The following is a 16,928-nucleotide window of genomic DNA, read 5'->3' as shown; positions in this document are numbered from 1 at the left end:
CTCAGCCGTGACAATTAGTAGTGTCCTCTGAATGATTTAATATGTTGAAGTCTATTATAACTACTTACTTTCAAAATAAAAGCTCCATGAGTACGGTGGTGTCACCCTGACATTTGAGAACATGCAAATTGGCAGACAAAAGTTTTTAAATAACCTTAGGTGTCTTTAAACTATTGATATTTATGAAATTATCTTTATTTCAAAGCTCTTATATGTAAAATCAGGCCATGGTGTTTTAATTTGATATTTATTTATCACTGATCCACATGGTTGGACTATGAGACGTATCTTTATAAGCATGATCATCTGTCCAGGGAACCTCCTGGAAAACCCAGATCCAACAAATTCAACTGCGCATGCCTACTACACATAAACAACAATAAACAATGCGAGCGGTCCCGGTGTGACTGAGAGAAGATGAAGAAGAAATGGACATTTGATTTTTAGAATCTAGAATGAACAAACAGATGTTATCAGCAAGTCAATCCTCAAAGAGAACAAACAAGGAGGAAGGGAAAGTCTGGCTTCAGATCTTGACCCGGGTCAATGCTTGTGGTGTTAGGTCCTTTGTGACGTGTCCAAAGTCAAAGACATCTCAGCACTGGTCCGTTTTTGTGACTTAGCACCAAGACAATGTTTCACTGGAGTTGTGACTTTTGTTGTGTGAAAATGTAATTCAACATTTAGTCAACACACACTAAGACGGGACGAATCTTTGACATCTGTGTCTCTTCAGACTTGCGAGCTGAGTGTATCTCTTACCACAAGAACCGCAGTCAAACGGTTTCTGTCCCGTGTGGACGACTAAGTGATGCTTCAGAGTCGTGCTTTGTGCGAATCTCTTCCCACAGATTGAACAACTGAAGGATTTATCTCCGGTGTGGACGATGAGGTGCCGATTCAGGTTCTCTTGTTGCCTAAAGCGCTTCCCACAGACCGAACAGCTGAAGGGTTTCTCTCCCGTGTGGACGATCAGGTGGCGTTTCAGGTTCTCGTGCTGCCTGAATGTTTTCCCACACTTTGAACAGCTGTAAGGTTTCTCTCCTGTGTGAATCAGCATGTGTTTCTTCATGTTGTTATGTGTGAATATTTTCCCACAAACAGAGCAGCTGAACGGTTCCTTCCCCGTGTGGATCGCCATGTGTGCGTCCATTTTACTTTTACACTGGAAGCCTCTGTTACAAACTGAACAACTGAAGGGTTTCTCTTTCAGGTGAACTTGCTGGTGTGAATATAAATTTGACTTCTTGGTGAAACTCTTCCCACAAAGAGAACAAGTAAAGGGTCTCTCTCCGGTGTGCAGTTGTAGGTGTGAGGACAAACTGGACTTCTGTGTGAAAGTTTTACTGCAGAGTGGACAAGTGAAGGGTTTCTCTCCTGTGTGGCTCCTCACGTGTCTCTCCAGCTCTCCTCTCCAAGGGAAACTCTTCTTACAAGCGGAGCAGCTGTAGTTATGACTTTTTGTGTGACGCATCATGTGAGTTGATAAATTTCTCTTATTGCTAAATCCTTTAAAGCAAACTGAACAACGACACGTTTTCTCTCCTCTCCGGATCCCTTTGTGGTTCTCAAGTCGTTCCTCTTTGACAGACGAGCTCACTGATGTTTCTCCAGTTTTATATTCTTCATCACTCTCAGGTTCTTCTTTTATTCGCAGAGGGTTTAAACCCGACTGAGGTCCTCTGGTCTCCTCCCAATCGTTACTGTCGTCTGTGTCAGATCCAGAGTGTGAAGCCTCTTCATGACCGTCTGGATTTAAGTTCCTGTCTGGTTCTGATCCTCCACAGTCCTCTCCATCAGCTTCAGTGCGGTGTTCACGAAGCTGTGAGCACTGAGATTCCTCTTCATCTTCACTCTTCACAGGAAAGAGAGTGAACTTCATTACATCCTCATCCTCCTGACTGCTCCACAGTTCCTCCTCTTCCTCTTTAATGTGTGCTGGTTCTGGTGGGTCCTCCTGGTCCAGACTGGAGCTCCTCTCCTGCTGCTCAGGGGGAACCTCTTCTTTAATCTCCAACAGCTGCTGGACGTCTGCAGACAAAAATTAAACATTCAACCTTTTGAAAACTTGATTTGCTGTAAACACTCGACACTTCGCATATTGAGCATATCTCTACACATAAAGTTCAAGGGGTTGACTTGGTCTCCAAATTCTCCAGATATCTCACTATCTCTAAAAGTAGTATGGGAGGTAGAACCTTCAGTTATCAGGCCCCTCTCCTTTGGAATCATCTACCAGTCAGGGTCCAGGAGGCAGACACCCTCTCTACTTTTAAGAGTAGGCTTCAAACTTTCCTTTTTGATAAAGCTTATAGTTAGAGCTGGATCAGGCTTGGACCAGGTCTTAGTTATGGTGCTATAGACTTAGACTGACACACTGGGATCCTGTCTTTCCCTCTCTCTCCTCTCTCTGCCTGTCTCTCACTTTAACTCTTCCTGTCCCATTAAAGTTACTAACCATAGACCTTTCTGGAGTCCCTGAGCTCCCTTGTCTCGTAGGTTCCTCTGAGCTGCCGTAGACGTCCTCCTGCTGTGGACGTTCCAGACTCCAGCTTATAAGGGACGTGCTGGACTCCAGCGGCTACAGCTACTACTACTCGTCTCATCACTATCACCGGTCCCTCTCTCTCTTCATCTCCCTCTATCCCTCTCTCAAACACGGTCTCAGCAGATGTGTGTCTAACATGAGTCTGGTCCTGCTGGAGGTTTCTGCCTGTTAAAGGAAGTTTGTCCTCTCCACTGTAACTAGCTAAATACTGTGAGGTGTAATGCTCATGGTGGATTAAGGTGGGGTCAGACTGAGTCTTACCCTGTCTTGGTGTTGGGTCTCTGTTCATAATTTGACATAGAGTGGTCTAGACCGGCTCGGTTTGTAAAAGCATCTTGAGATAACGTTTGTTGTGATTTGGCGTTACACAAATAAAGATTGATTGATTCTTCTTCTACACTTTAAACCAGTCTGTGTTTGTTATTTGCTTTAGGCTATGAGGCTACATCAACAAATTCTATAATCCTCCACTAAGAGAGGATTGTCTGCAGAGTTCCTCTCTTGCTTTATCTGCAGCAGCATTGTTGATCCCCAATCTTCACTTCTTCACTAAACCTGCAGCCAACTTTAGCTAGTTGCAAAAAGTCCACAATAAACACCAGCTGGACACATTCAACTGATGAAAACAGTGAAAAGAAACACCTAACAGGTTAAACTGGACACCTAAAAGCACCATTAATCCATAGCATGTGACGTCATTACGCACTGAAGGTAAAGATGTAAAGCATCACGAGCTCCAGGAGGTCCGCTGGTCATGTAAGGCTAGCTAGCCGTTAGCGGCTAAGCTAGCACCTCGCGCTGCTCCATGTAACCAGGAGACTTTTTCTACACACTCTTAAAATCATGAACCCCTCTCATACCTCACATTAAGACACAGAGGAGGGGAGGAGGGTGTACCTGCTGCTCTTACTTCCTGCACGCGGGGAGGAGAATCGGTCTCCATCTCTAGCTAACCGGCGGTGGCTACTTGCTGTTGTTCCTCATTCACTTCCGGGTTGCAGTCGGCAAGGACCGGAAATGGCAGGGGCGTTGCTAGACATAAAGCTCTACTGGGGCAAAGGCCCCCTACTATATCCCCTTCAACACACACACACACACACACACACACACACACACACACACACACACACACACACACACACACACACACACACACACACACACACACACACATTTTATGGGCAGGTGTTTTCTCTTGCTCTCTGAAGAGATCCAGAGCGTTTTTCCAGTTAGTGAAACCAGTGCTCACAGATGTGTCATGTTTGTTTACAAAGCTGCATCTCTATTTACAGAATATTAGAACCAGGGAAACTACTATTAGTGTTCTTAATGTTGATTTTAACGTTGTAAAAGCCGATTCTTTCAGTGCTTCTACAGCGAAGATGCACTTGGTGTACAGCCCTGCCGAACTAATGGGCATACGGGACGTTTTGACCACAGCAGCTTCGCCTGGGCTCAAAACTACGCTAGGCAGACTGCGACTCCTGAGGACACCGGGCTGGCGTAGCAGAGCTAAGCGGCTAGGAGGCAAGAGGAAGCGGTGTGAGCGGAAGCAGAAGAGGGGCAAGCGGGGAGGCCTGCTAGCTAGGCTCAAAGCTAGCAGACCATCGATCCCGTCACTCTTCCTGGCCAATGTCTGCTCCCTGGACAACAAGGTGGACTTAATTCGTCTGAGGGCCAGCCTCTAGTGGACGCTAGAGGAACTGCAGTTTATAACACATCCGTATAGGCTTCATCTTCTTAAACTGGAAGTTGATGCTTGATCAAACCTGAATGCTGGCAGCAGTGTGGGTGACATGAAACATTTTTATTTAAGGTCAGTTGAAAATGTTTACATGCAACCGATAATAGAACAGAATGAATCAAACAGACATGACGTGGCTTCTTATCAGCTGATGCGTTGATTGAGTGGTGATTATTTTGTAGACTGACCTGTGACTCTCTTGGTTGCATTAACACACTTTGTATTTTTTCACTAACATTTCATTTACATGGTTTCTCCTAAGTTTGGCGTCTCATCCGCACAGTCAGGCTCAGAGAAGTGTTCCTCTCTTGTGTGAATCTGTTGGTGTTGATACAAACCGGACTTCTGTGTGAAGCTTTTACCACAAAAGGAGCAGCTGAAGGGTTTCTCCCCCGTGTGGAGTCTCATGTGTTCGATCAAATAACTTTTCCGAAAGAAGCTCGTGTTACAAACGGAGCAGCTGAACGGTTTCTCTCCCGTGTGAACTTGTTGGTGTTGGTACAAACTCGACTTCTGTGTGTAACTTCTACCACACACGGAGCATATGAAGGGCTGCTCTCCCGTGTGGACTTGCTGGTGTCGGTACAAACCGGTCTTTTGTGTAAAAGTTCGACCGCAGTCGGAGCAGCTGAAGGGTTTCTCTCCGGTGTGAACTTGTTGGTGTCTGTAAAAATTGGACTTGGTTATGAAGCTTCGACCACACACGGAGCAGCTGAAGGGTTTCTCTCCCGTGTGAACCTGTTGGTGCGAGTACAAACTGGACTTCTGTGTGAAGCTTTTACCGCAAACAGAGCAGCTGAAGGGTTTCTCTCCGGTGTGGGTCCTCATGTGTCTCTCAAGCTCTCCCCTCTTTGGAAAACTTTTCTCACACACCGAGCAGCTGAAACCTTTTCCTTTTTCATGACGCAGCATGTGAGCCGTTAGATTTCTCTTATTGCCAAATCTTTCCCCACAAACTGAACAAACGAACGGTTTCTCCTTGTTCTGGATTCTTTTGTGTTTGTGCAGACGTTCCCTTAGACCGGAGCTTGCAGCACATTCAGGTGCTTCCTTGTTCGGAGTGTTTAAACCTGACTGAGGTTCGCTGGTCTCCTCCCAATCACAGCTGTCATCAGTCTCTGATTCAGCGCCTGAAGCCTCTTCATCAGTAACTGGTTCACAATGACCGTCTGGATTAAAGTTCCTGTCTGGTTCTGATCCTCCACAGTCCTCTCCATCAGCTTCTGTGTCTCTGTTCTCTTCATGAAGCTGTGAGGACCGAGGTTCCCCTTCATCGTCATCAGCTTCGCACTTCACAGGAAAGAAAGTGAACTTGATGATATCCTCCTTCTCCAGTCCTTGGTGCTGCTCTCCCTCCTGACTGCTCCACAGTTCCTCCTCTTCCTCTTTTATGTGTGCTGGTTCTGGACGGTCCTCCTGGTCCAGACTGGAGCTCCACTCCTGCTGCTCAGGAAGAACCTCTTCTTTGATTATCAACAGCTGCTGGACGTCTGTGGAGAATCATGGAACACAAACAAGTTTTGAAAAGCAGTTATTTGTAGGTACATGATGTCTGATGCAACTTGCAAACAATAAAAGAGTGCCACCTGAGCAAAGTTTAAGCTCAGTTTAAGGAGGAGGAGAATCATTGATTCAGTGATTACCGCAGGGAAACCTCGGTCACATGACTCCAGCTGTCCGGAGGTCCTGCTCTGACGGACGAGAGAGCACTTAGCCAGGTCTGGTGAAAGTCCGATTTTAGATGTCAAACTGTGTGTGCTGATCAGTTTGAAGCCATCAGGGCTGAAATATTATGTCTGAAACTGTCCTTCATGCCACGGGAATAAACTTAAAAAGAAGTCAGGGAATAATCAGGAGTTATAGTCAGATCTATCGCCCACTATTAAAGGGAGAGTGGTGTAATAAGTCAAAGTGAAATCATGAACTACAACATACATTAATATAACGGTGCTCTAATGTTGTGCAGATGTACGGTCATTATCTCCGCTGGGAAACAAAAGTGTGAGTTAAGATCAGAGTCATCGTACATTTATTATTCATGTAATCTAACACGGAGAGCCTGTTGTCCACTCAAACTCTCTGCTTCTCCTCATCCTTCAAATGATCCCGTCTTTGGAAACAGAGCGCCAAGACAGCTGGTCTGTTACGGAGGACTTTGCTCAGAGCAAGGTGTAAAAATTTAAGATGTAGCTTTTGCTAACGTTGGAACTATCTTAGCTGGTGCAACACCCAAAACGTCAGAGGAGCATAAACTCCATCCTGAATTAGAAATGACATTCAAATAGGCTACCTTTGAACTGACGCACAGCTGGTGCAACACAGTGCTACCTCTTCAACTACAGAGCCATGCTGTTGGAATACGTGCAGAATAGGGACGTCAACAATTAATCGAGTATCGATTAATTGATTGTTAAGAACACATTTTGTTGTTTTGATTTTCTCTCACGTGGATCAAACATCATGTGGTCTCATATCTGGTTCAGCTATCAGGGAGGTGTTTGGAGTTTAAAGCATGTTTGGATGTGAATCAGCTGACTGAAGGTGTTGACGCTCAGCTGGGGGCTGCAGCTGAGTGACAGGTCTCCATGAGCGCTTTCTTTCTCCCCCTCCGGACTGATTCTGACCCGGTTGATCTCCCTGCTGACACCTGACCGCGTTCACATGCTTATGTCTCTCAATAAGAACAAGTAGACAGAAAACTGGACTCTTTGAGTCTGAAATATGTCTCTGTTCAGTTCTCTTGTTGAAGTCTGAGCCTTCACTTTAATGACTGTGTGTCTGCAGAGATTCTGAGCCTGCTCCACACGTTGATATTCAGCATGTTTAATATTTTTAACACCTCAATACAATCCGTAGATATTCAATACTGTCAGTTATATACATTGTGTCATGAAGGAAAATTTGATTCAGGGGAAAAAACGCATTTCCATATTTTTTTATTGAATAATCGATTATTGATGGTTAATATTTCCAAAGATCGATCACAGAGAATACTTTTACATCCCTAGTGCAGAATGTGGTTTACATATGTAAATATTGGCTAAAGTTGCCCCAAAATATTCTTTACCTTTCCCATCTTCACTCCTGTGACACTCAGCCTCTCTGGAGGCATGATCAGTTAGGAGATGTTCTTCAAGGGGTGTTTTTTTGTCCCTATCCAGTTTTTATTGAACAAGTTTGCTTGCATCTAATTTGAAATGAGCATATACATTTCATTTAACATTAACATGTTTCAGTTTCAACATTTGATATCTTGTCTTGGCACTTTTTCCAAACACTATAAGTTTTAAATAACTTACATTAAATCAAATTCTCTATCAGAAGTGTTCATACTCTTTAAGGGTTGTGAATCCCCTCCAAGCATCAGATCAGGAGATTTTAGCCCAACCCTCGGTCCCCTCCAACCTTCATCTGTTTGTTATCATGAACTTACAGAGGGAATAAGAGTGAAACAGCTCTGACCTGCTGTAGTTTAACATGATATCATGAACTTAAAGAGAGAATCAGCCTCTCTGGAGGCATGATCAGTTAGGAGATGTTCTTCAAGGGGTGTTTTTTTGTCCCTATCCAATTTTTATTGAACAAGTTTGCTTGCATCTAATTTGAAATGAGCATATACATTTCATTTAACATTAACATGTTTCAGTTTCAACATTTGATGTCTTGTCTTGGCACTTTTTCCAAACACTGTAACGTTTAAATAACTTACATTAAATCAAATTCTCTATCAGAAGTGTTCATACTCTTGAATCAGGGTTGTGAATCCCCTCCAAGTATCAGTTTAGGAGGTTTTAGCCAAACCCTCGTTCCCCTCCAACCTTCATCTGTTTGTTATCATGAACTTACAGAGAGAATAAGAGTGAAACAGCTCTGACCTGCTGCAGTTTAACCTGATACCATGAACTTAAAGAGAGATTAACATTGAAACAGCTCTGACCTGCTGCAGTTTAACATGATACCATGAACTTAAAGAGAGAATAAGAGTGAAACAGCTCTGACCTGCTGTAGTTTAACATGATACCATGAACTTAAAGAGAGAATAAGAGTGAAACAGCTCTGACCTGCTGCATTTTAACATGATACCATGAACTTACAGAGAGAATAACAGTGAAACAGCTCTGACCTGCTGCAGTTTAACATGATACCATGAACTTACAGAGAGAATAACAGTGAAACAGCTCTGACCTGCTGTAGTTTAACATGATATCATGAACTTAAAGAGAGAATAACAGTGAAACAGCTCTGACCTGCTGTAGTTTAACATGATACCATGAACTTAAAGAGGGAATAAGAGTGAACCAGCTCTGACCTGCTGTGTGTGACCTCTCCTCAGGGTTAGAAACAGCCTCCTGGAGTTTGTGTTTCCTCTCTTGTTGCTCCATCTTTCTTTAAACACCTTCAGTATCTCTTCAGTCTGTCTCTGGTTGATGAAATATCCCAACATTGAGTTTATAACATTTTATAAACACAGATATTCTTCTTCTTCCTTCTTCTTCTTCTTCTTCGTGTAAAACAGTTTCTGTCCCTCAGTGTAGCTTTGTAAGCTAGCTGCTAGCTTTAGCCCCGTGCTCTCTTTAAAGGTCTGTTCTGTGGATTAAAAGGAGATTAAAAGTCTGTGAGTGAAACTTAAACACTCTTTACACTGTAATCTATGAATCCACACAGACAGACATGAACTGTTCCTGCTTCTTAGTGTGACACACCTGCTACAAAACCAAAGAAGCAGGTTAGCAGCGGCTACTAATGCTACTTCCTGTTACACGCGCTTTGTGACTTTCAAAATAAAAGCCCAGCTTTTTTTTTAGTTGAAGTAATAAGATGTTGGAACACCACACAGTGAAAATAGAAGGTTTAAAGAGTATTGTTTGTAGATTTTACCTTATTTCTTTTTATAATGAGCTCACATTAAATTCAGGGACAGCTTTAAAAACATTTTTATTTATGTTTAAAGTCAGAAAGAGATTATTACCTGAAGTTGTTTGTGTTTACATCTCATGAGGAGGATCATGGACGGAAATTTAATTTCAAAAGTCCATACGCGCGCACTACATTATTTAACCTTTATTTAACCAGATGAGTCCCATTGAGGTCAAGACCTCATTTACAAGGGCGACCTGGCCAAGAGGTCAGCAGCACACGTCAAAATAAATAGCACAACTCAACAACATGGAACATATATATACAGACAGTATGTAGAAGCAAACAATAATTCAACTTATTTTCAAGTTAAGTGCAATTTGTGATTACAAAACAGCATTTAAAAACACAGGCACTGTTCTGGGGTCTGTCTTTCATTTAAGATGGACCTAAAGGTGTCCAGTGAGATCAGTTCTGACAGATTCAAGTCCTTCTGGAGTTTATTCCAAGCAGTAGGAGCAGCAAAACTGAACGCTCTCTTACTGAACTCTGTCCGAACGCGGGGAACACACATTTGCATACATTAAAGCAAATGTGTGTTTCAGTTTCTGGAGTTAAACTTTGGAAGTCTCTGGATGATGATATAAAAATGCTGCTCTAATATTTTACAGTTTAAAAGAATGTTAAAAGGTAAAGTAATGGGGGACTACAAACTCATCCAGTGAATCTGTATTTGATTGTTTCAGTGTTTGTTAAATTTGATGATTGGTGAAAAGAGAAGGTGATTACAGTCCTCTGGTTTAGTGGAGGATCATGTTGTGATTGAAGGGAGGGGCAGGGACTATAAGTTTTTCTTCATCCTGCTCGTGTTTGTTCATGGACAGTGTGTACTCTATTTTGTGAAGCTGTATATCGAATATATGAAGTGAGCAAATAGAATTCTTATGAATGAATGAATGAAAAAAGGAAAAACTGAAACCTGATATTTTAACCCTCCTGTTATGTTCCTTTCTCTGGAACAGCAATAATGTTTCTGGGTCAATTTGACCCGGGCATATTCAATTATCCAAAAGTGTCAGAACCCCAAAAAATCCCAATACACTTAAATCTAATTTTTAACTCCATTTAAATCAACATTGAGTGCATTGGTGTTCTTTAATCCTCACAGATGATGGTTCAGTGAGGATGACTCACTCATTTTCATTAAAATTAATGATAAAACTTTTTTTTAACTTACATTGGAAAGCCCTGAATATAAATACAACAGTTTTACATGACATAGATTTTTGTTTATTTTATTTTACATTTAGATTTTTTTTGTTTTTTATGAAGTGATGTTGATAAATTACCACGACACCTCTTCTTTCACATGCTGCCCAGATTCTTATGCTGCATTTATGCTCGATTGGAATGCATATATTACCTAAAATCAATTTTAAAAAGGGTAAATTTGACCCGCAACATAACAGGAGGGTTAAATCACAAAGTGCAGCATCAGGAAGTCTGTGAAAAACTTACTTTCCTGCTTTATTATAGATTTCATATTACAATTTTTGCCTTTTCTGCACCATTTTATGTATATGATATCATCCTGTCTTTTATACACAGATAAATAGATTCATTTTAATTCAAATATAAACATGAACTTTGATTTTTCTTATGTTTTGCTCTATTTAAGCCCTTCAGAGTGTCTAAAGCTGTAGTTCACAGGTAGCCTGTGTGTATATTTAACTGTGATTCCTGTAGTTTTTTATGCTTTTGTCAGATTGCCAAAAGAAAATGTGAATCTTTTGTGACACATGTTCATGCAGTGAACTGAACGGAGCTGCACAAAGTTGAAGTAACAGAAACACAGATGGTCCCCATAGAGAGCAGAGTGAGCTGATGAGATAACTTATGAGTGCCTGCACAGAGTTCAGTCTTTGTTTTTGTTGGTTTTTTCCACTACAGGTGTGTAATCATTAATTTATTTAATACTGAGCGCCCTCACTTGTTGGTTACAGCGCGTCAGCATGATATTAAAAAGCTCCAACAGGCACAAGTGTTGCATAAAAACACATAGATAACAATAAAAGGATAGAACAGCTGGAGGAGCAGATTGTGAGTGAGTTTGTTGACATGGTACATGTGTTGAAGATAGGAACAATCTTCTTTTTCATGGAAATAAAATACAGAAAGAGAGCTAATGTGTTTATCTGATCATTCTTAAATCTGTAATGCTGAGGAGAAGAAGGGAACCGCTATCTTCCAGATTATGACATTTGACACACATGCAGGAAATACCAGACATTTATTATCTGAGCAAAATAAGATCTCCTTCGTGACAAATCAGGGCAAAAAAAATACACAAAAATACAAGAAATGGAGTGTTTGAGGCTCCGTGTTTCTGAGGGTGGTGATGTCGACGAGTTACATGGTCAGAATGAACAGATAACAGCATCCTTCTCCGTCCAATCACGTTAAACACAAAGTACAAAACGGACCTTTTGACTCAATGGCCAATAAATAGGAGAAATATCCAAATGCTTGTCTTCACGTTTGTTTGATTTAATCTGATCGAGTTAAAGGATTATAATCAAGGCTGGAGCAAAATGAGCTTGAATGCAACTCATGAATCAGGGCTGTGAACGTCAACAGAACGAGAGCCACAGAGGACATCAGGAGCGCTCAAACATAAACACACACATCAGCCTGCCTCACCTCTCTCTGTCACTGCTGCTCTGTTTTCTTTTCATTAAATCATCTTCAAACATCTGAAGGTTCAAGTCGAGGAAGCTTGATGGATCAAAACCAGGTGGGTAATGATTCAAGATGTTAATTGTTATCAATACTGACACTATCATCTAGACCCCTGACCAACCAGAGTCCTGATACAGTCTTTTCTATTATTGGGTAAAAAAAAACAAGGACTATATGTTATTAAAAGAACTGCTTTTGCTTTTCAAATGTTGAATATTCTTTCACTTATTAAAAACCAAAGAGTTAAAACGAATATTCTATTATTTTTAAAGTAAGATTTTTCATCGTTTTCACCGCTGCCTGGTTGTAATACCGTATTCCTGCAAGACGGAGGCGATAGAGCGTCTTAAAGCTGTTTGCTAACCGCATTAAATAGCAAAAGAAGAAGAGAACATGAGCGACAGTCTCTGGAAATACGTGTGTAAGCAGTGGGAGAAAAAGTAACAGACGACACGGTGCGCCGTGGGCCTAGCGGTCTAAGCGCGCCCCATATACAGAGGTTATAGTCCTCGTCGCAGAGGTCATAGGTTCGATTCCAGCCTCCAGCATTTACTGCATCTCCCCCCTCCTTTCTCTCTACAGCTGTGCTGTCCATTTAAAGAGAAAATGACCCAAAATAAAATAAAGTTAAGTAAAATAAAGTAAAGTAAAGTAAAATAAAGTAAAATAAAGTAAAGTAAAATAAAGTAAAGTAAAATAAAGTAAAATAAAGTAAAGTAAAGTAAAGTAAAATAAAGTAAAATAAAGTAAAATAAAGTAAAATAAAGTAAAGTAAAGTAAAATAAAGTAAAGTAAAATAAAGTAAAGTAAAGTAAAGTAAAGTAAAGTAAAGTAAAGTAAAATAAAGTAAAATAAAGTAAAGTAAAGTAAAATAAAGTAAAGTAAACTAAAGTAAAATAAAGTAAAGTAAAATAAAGTAAAGTAAAATAAAGTGAAGTGAAGTAAAGTAAAGTAAAATAAAGTAATGTAAAGTAAACTAAAGTAAAGTAAAGTAAAGTAAAATAAAGTGAAGTAAAATAAAGTAAAATAAAGTAAAGTAAAATAAAGTAAAATAAAATAAAGTGAAGTGAAGTAAAGTAAAGTAAAGTAAAATAAAGTAATGTAAAGTAAACTAAAGTAAAGTAAAGTAAAATAAAGTGAAGTAAAATAAAGTAAAATAAAGTAAAGTAAAGTAAAGTAAAATAAAGTAAAATAAAGTAAAATAAAGTAAAGTAAAATAAAGTAAAGTAAAATAAAGTGAAGTAAAATAAAGTAAAATAAAGTAAAGTAAAGTAAAATAAAGTAAAATAAAGTAAAATAAAGTAAAGTAAAGTAAAGTAAAGTAAAATAAAGTAAAGTCAAGTCAAGTAAAGTAAAATAAAGTAAAATAAAGTAAAGTAAAGTAAAGTAAAATAAAGTAAAGTACAATAAAGTAAAGTAAAGTAAAATTAATTAAAATAAAATAAAGTAAAATAAAGTAAAGTAAAAGTAAAGTAAAGTAAAATAAAGTAAAGTAAAGTAAAATAAAGTAAAGTAAAATAAAGTAAAGTACAATAAAGTAAAGTAAAGTAAAGTAAAATTAATTAAAATAAAGTAAAGTAAAGTAAAATTAATTAAAATAAAATAAAGTAAAATAAAGTAAAATAAAGTAAAGTAAAATAAAGTAAAGTAAAGTAAAGTACAGTACAATAAAGTAAAGTAAAATAAAGTAAAATAAAGTAAAGTAAAATAAAGTTAAATAAAGAAACAGAACACTGCAGAGACTGAGCATGGCTGTAAAATGTAAACACTGCGCTGGCGGTCACAGAAACCCTGACTTAAAGGTCGAGACAGACGCTGACAGAGCACATTACTAGCAGCACCTCGTCCTGCTCAAATAGCTCCCTACTCCACAAGTGACTGTTCTTCCACAGAGTTAAATCATCCGTCATTAAATAAACACGGCTGATGTGTCGGGTATCTCCTCGGCCTGATGCCTTAAAGACAAACACTGAACGTAAGCGTCCTCTGAGATCGTCAAGCCGAGTCATTGTTACACCTCGCGCCCCGCAGCCTACGTGTTCTCCTCTTTGTGGACCTTCATGTGACGTCTCATGTTGGAGCACAGCGTGAATCTTTTCCCACAGACGGAACAGATGAACGGTTTCTCTCCCGAGTGGATCCGCATGTGTCGCAGGATGTAGTCCTTGTGAAATAACTTGGCGCAGACCGGACAGCGGCTCTTCCCGGTCGACTTGATTTCCAAAACCGGCAAGGAAAAAGGATTATCTCTGGCGTGACTCTTGAAGTGCGCCCTCAAATTCGACTTATCGGAGAAAGTCGCGCCACACACGGAGCAACCGAAGGGTCTCTCTCCCGTGTGGATCCTCATGTGGATCTCGAGCTCCCCTCTCCAGGGGAAACTTTTCTCGCACTCTGAGCAGCTGAAGCGATGTGCTTTGGTGTGACGCCTCAAGTGAACGGAGAAACTGCTCTCCTTTGAGAACCTTTTACCGCAGAATGAGCAGCAGAAAGGTTTCTCCTCTGTTTGGACTCCCTCGTTGTCCTGAAGGCTGGAGGCTGCGGCACACTCAGAGGGGCTACCTGAGGATTTTTTAGAATCAGGTACTTCTCTGTTCTGAGGAAGGTTTGAGCCTGATTGAAGTTCCTCGGCTCCCGTGTGAACCTTTAAGTGTCTGTTGAGATGTCCTCTCTGTGAGAAACGTCGGTCACAAAAAGGACAACCGTAGGGTCTCTCCCCTGAGTGGGTCCTTGTGTGTAACACTAAAGCAGAGTTGTTGTTGAAAGTTGCTTTACAGAATGAACAGCTGAAGGGTTTCTCTCCCGTGTGGATCCTTATGTGCTCCACGATCTCACATCTGTCTGTGAAAGCTTTGTCACACACCGGGCAGCTGAAACGATGTCGTTGCGTGTGACGCCTCATGTGAGTGGATAAACTTTTCTTGATGTTGTAACTTTTACCACAAACGGAGCAGCTGAACGGTTTCTCCCCTGCGTGGGTTCGTCGGTGTTGCATTTCAGCCGAGCTTGCAGCAAATTCAGAGGAGACAGGGTCTACACCTGACTGAGGTTCACTGGTCTCATAACTGCTGTCCTCAGTCTCTGATTCAGAGTGTGAAGCCTCTGCATCAGTTACTGGTTCTAAATGACCACCTGGATTAAAGTCCCAGTCTGGTTCTGATCCTCCACAGTCCTCTCCGTCAGCTTCTGTGTCTCTGTCCTCTTCATGAAGCTGTGAGAACTGAGGTTCCTCTCCGTCGTCTTCATCACTCTTCACAGGGACAGACGGGCAGATCAACGTGCTGAAATCCTCCTCCTCCAGTCCGTGAAGCTGGTCTCCCTCCTGACTGCTCCAGAGTTCCACCTCTTCCTCTTTAATGTGTGCTGGTTCTGGTGGGTCCTCCTGGTCTAGACTGGAGCTCCACTCCTGTTGCTCAGGGGGAACCTCTTCTTTACTCTCCAACAGCTGCCGGAGGTCTGTGGAGGATAATTGGACACAAAAGAAAAGCAGAATATTTAAAGAATTAAATATGACATTTTTTATTTTGAATGTATAAAAAGAAATTGATCTTAAAAAAGCAGTCCGACAAATAATGTCTTCTCCATCAGCAGTGTGTTAAATACAGGAAGATAAGATAAGATAAGATCCTCCTTTATTTGTCCCACAGCGGGGAAATTCATGGAGTTACAGCAGCAGACAAGAAGGTGTACAGAACAAGAATTTCATCAAGAATATATATAGAAAAAGAAATGTTCATCAGAGACGACAGCTTGGCCATAATTCTCCTGTCAGCCCCCACCTCCACAGGGTCCAGGACTGAGCTGGCCTTCTTCACCAGTGTGTTCAGTCTGGCTCTCCTGTATCCTGTCCGCCCACAGCAGGTGAAATCCTTCCAATGTGGCGTTCGTGTCCGGGGTTAGCTCTGTTAGCATGATGCTACTCTGGTGCTGGGTTAGCTGGTCCACCTTATCGTAGATAGATCTTAAATTCCCCATAACGGTGGATGGAAGGACAGGTCCATGTCGTCTTTTCTTAGCTTGCTTTTTTAGGAAGTGGTGAACGTCGAACTGAACCGCTTAGTTTGCATCTCATGAATGGGAACGTCGTTACGTCTGGATGTTGAGAACGGCCGACCACATACCAGGAGGATCCGAGAGTTATCAAGAGTTACAGAGTGCTGTGTTTACTGAAGCACGACGCATCAATCTCAACAGAGCAGATGGAGCGGGACAGGAAGTCAGGTTTCACCAAAACAAAATGAAAACATCCGGTTAATTTTCAGAATAAAAGACTCTGTGTTATCACCAGATCATATTTCACTTAACTACAACAACAAACCAAAGTCATGATGAGCGGAGCCAGGCCTGGAGTCAACAGGTCAGAGGTTTTCAGAGGACCAGAAAGACAACATGGATGAGGAGAGGAGGAGGAGGAGGATCCTTGATTCAGGGATTACAGAAGGGGAAACCTCGGTCACATGACTCCAGCTGTCCGGAGGTCCTGCTCCGTGCAGCGTTCTAAAAACGCAACTGGTTGGTGTTGGATCTGGTGGAAGTCCCAGGTCAGGATGTGTTTTAGAGAGGTGTAGCTTTTAGAGAATGAGGAATAGCTCTCTTTAGTGTTTCTTCTGTGTTTATTTACCCCCAGTCATTTTATTTTTGGGGATGCTCCCCTCGTATTGGGGCGTTAAAGTCAGAACCTTTATCCAAATATTCAGCTGACAGGTTGGAGACTTAGGTGTGTGTTTCTAAGTTTTCAGAGCTGCAGATTTTCTCGTTTCAGTTTTCAGTGTTTTTCATACGTCACAACGCCATCCGGTCTGTAACAGGAAGTCAGAGCTCGGAGCTTGTTCAGCCCATAGACTGTATAAAATACAACTCAACCCCTCCTCCGTTTTTCATTCCCTGCACACATGTGTGCTAACAAGGAGCTTAGGAGGGAGGCATGCTAGTTGTAGGCTGTCTTAATAAACACAAAGGTCGCTTTGACTCCCCACGTCTGCAGATTTGAAGATCTAGTGGATGATTTTTAGTTTTCATGGATAAGTGCTAGCGCTAGTT

At 41.2% G+C, this 16,928-nt stretch overlaps 3 protein-coding genes across 4 annotated transcripts in view; all 3 read right to left on the bottom strand.

Moving 5' to 3' along the window:
- LOC117828356 (zinc finger protein 135-like) overlaps positions 1-16,928 on the bottom strand; it is a 52,476-nt gene that overhangs the window by 24,974 nt on the left and 10,574 nt on the right. Inside the window, exon 3 of the mRNA XM_034705397.1 lies at positions 1,925-2,031. Within this exon, the coding sequence (XP_034561288.1) occupies positions 1,925-2,031 (107 nt within the window). The remainder of the gene's footprint in view (positions 1-1,924; positions 2,032-16,928) is intronic.
- On the bottom strand, positions 438-1,946 carry LOC117828059 (gastrula zinc finger protein XlCGF52.1-like). Its single transcript, XM_034705037.1, has one exon. The coding sequence runs from the start codon at positions 1,880-1,882 to the stop codon at positions 698-700; it is 1,185 nt and encodes a 394-aa protein (XP_034560928.1). The 5' UTR covers positions 1,883-1,946; the 3' UTR covers positions 438-697.
- On the bottom strand, positions 4,335-9,062 carry LOC117828057 (oocyte zinc finger protein XlCOF6.1-like). 2 transcript variants are annotated; one of them, XM_034705034.1, is made up of 3 exons: positions 8,996-9,062; positions 8,602-8,879; positions 4,335-5,782 (listed from the first exon to the last, which is right to left on the bottom strand). In XM_034705034.1, the coding sequence occupies exons 2-3, from the start codon at positions 8,672-8,674 to the stop codon at positions 4,536-4,538; spliced, it is 1,320 nt and encodes a 439-aa protein (XP_034560925.1). In that variant the 5' UTR covers positions 8,675-8,879; positions 8,996-9,062; the 3' UTR covers positions 4,335-4,535. The 2 variants fall into 2 exon arrangements, with proteins under 2 accessions (XP_034560925.1, XP_034560924.1); XM_034705033.1 differs by having other exon boundaries at positions 8,602-9,053.

Source organism: Notolabrus celidotus, chromosome 16 (assembly GCF_009762535.1).
Source record: "Notolabrus celidotus isolate fNotCel1 chromosome 16, fNotCel1.pri, whole genome shotgun sequence".
Lineage (NCBI taxonomy): Eukaryota > Metazoa > Chordata > Actinopteri > Labriformes > Labridae > Notolabrus > Notolabrus celidotus.
The sequence above is the reverse complement of the archived record's forward strand: the minus strand, read 5'-3'. Positions and strand labels throughout refer to the sequence as shown.

What these genes read in the sequence shown, in the direction of transcription:
- LOC117828059 (XM_034705037.1), bottom strand. Translation starts at nt 1,882, where the DNA reads ATGAAGTTCACTCTCTTTCCTGTGAAGAGTGAAGATGAAGAGGAATCT.
- LOC117828057 (XM_034705034.1), bottom strand. Translation starts at nt 8,674, where the DNA reads ATGGAGCAACAAGAGAGGAAACACAAACTCCAGGAGGCTGTTTCTAAC. An exon ending in GGAGAGGTCACACACAGCAG is followed by an intron (nt 5,783 to 8,601) that starts GTCAGAGCTGGT and finishes GATTCTCCACAG; the next exon opens with ACGTCCAGCAGCTGTTGATA.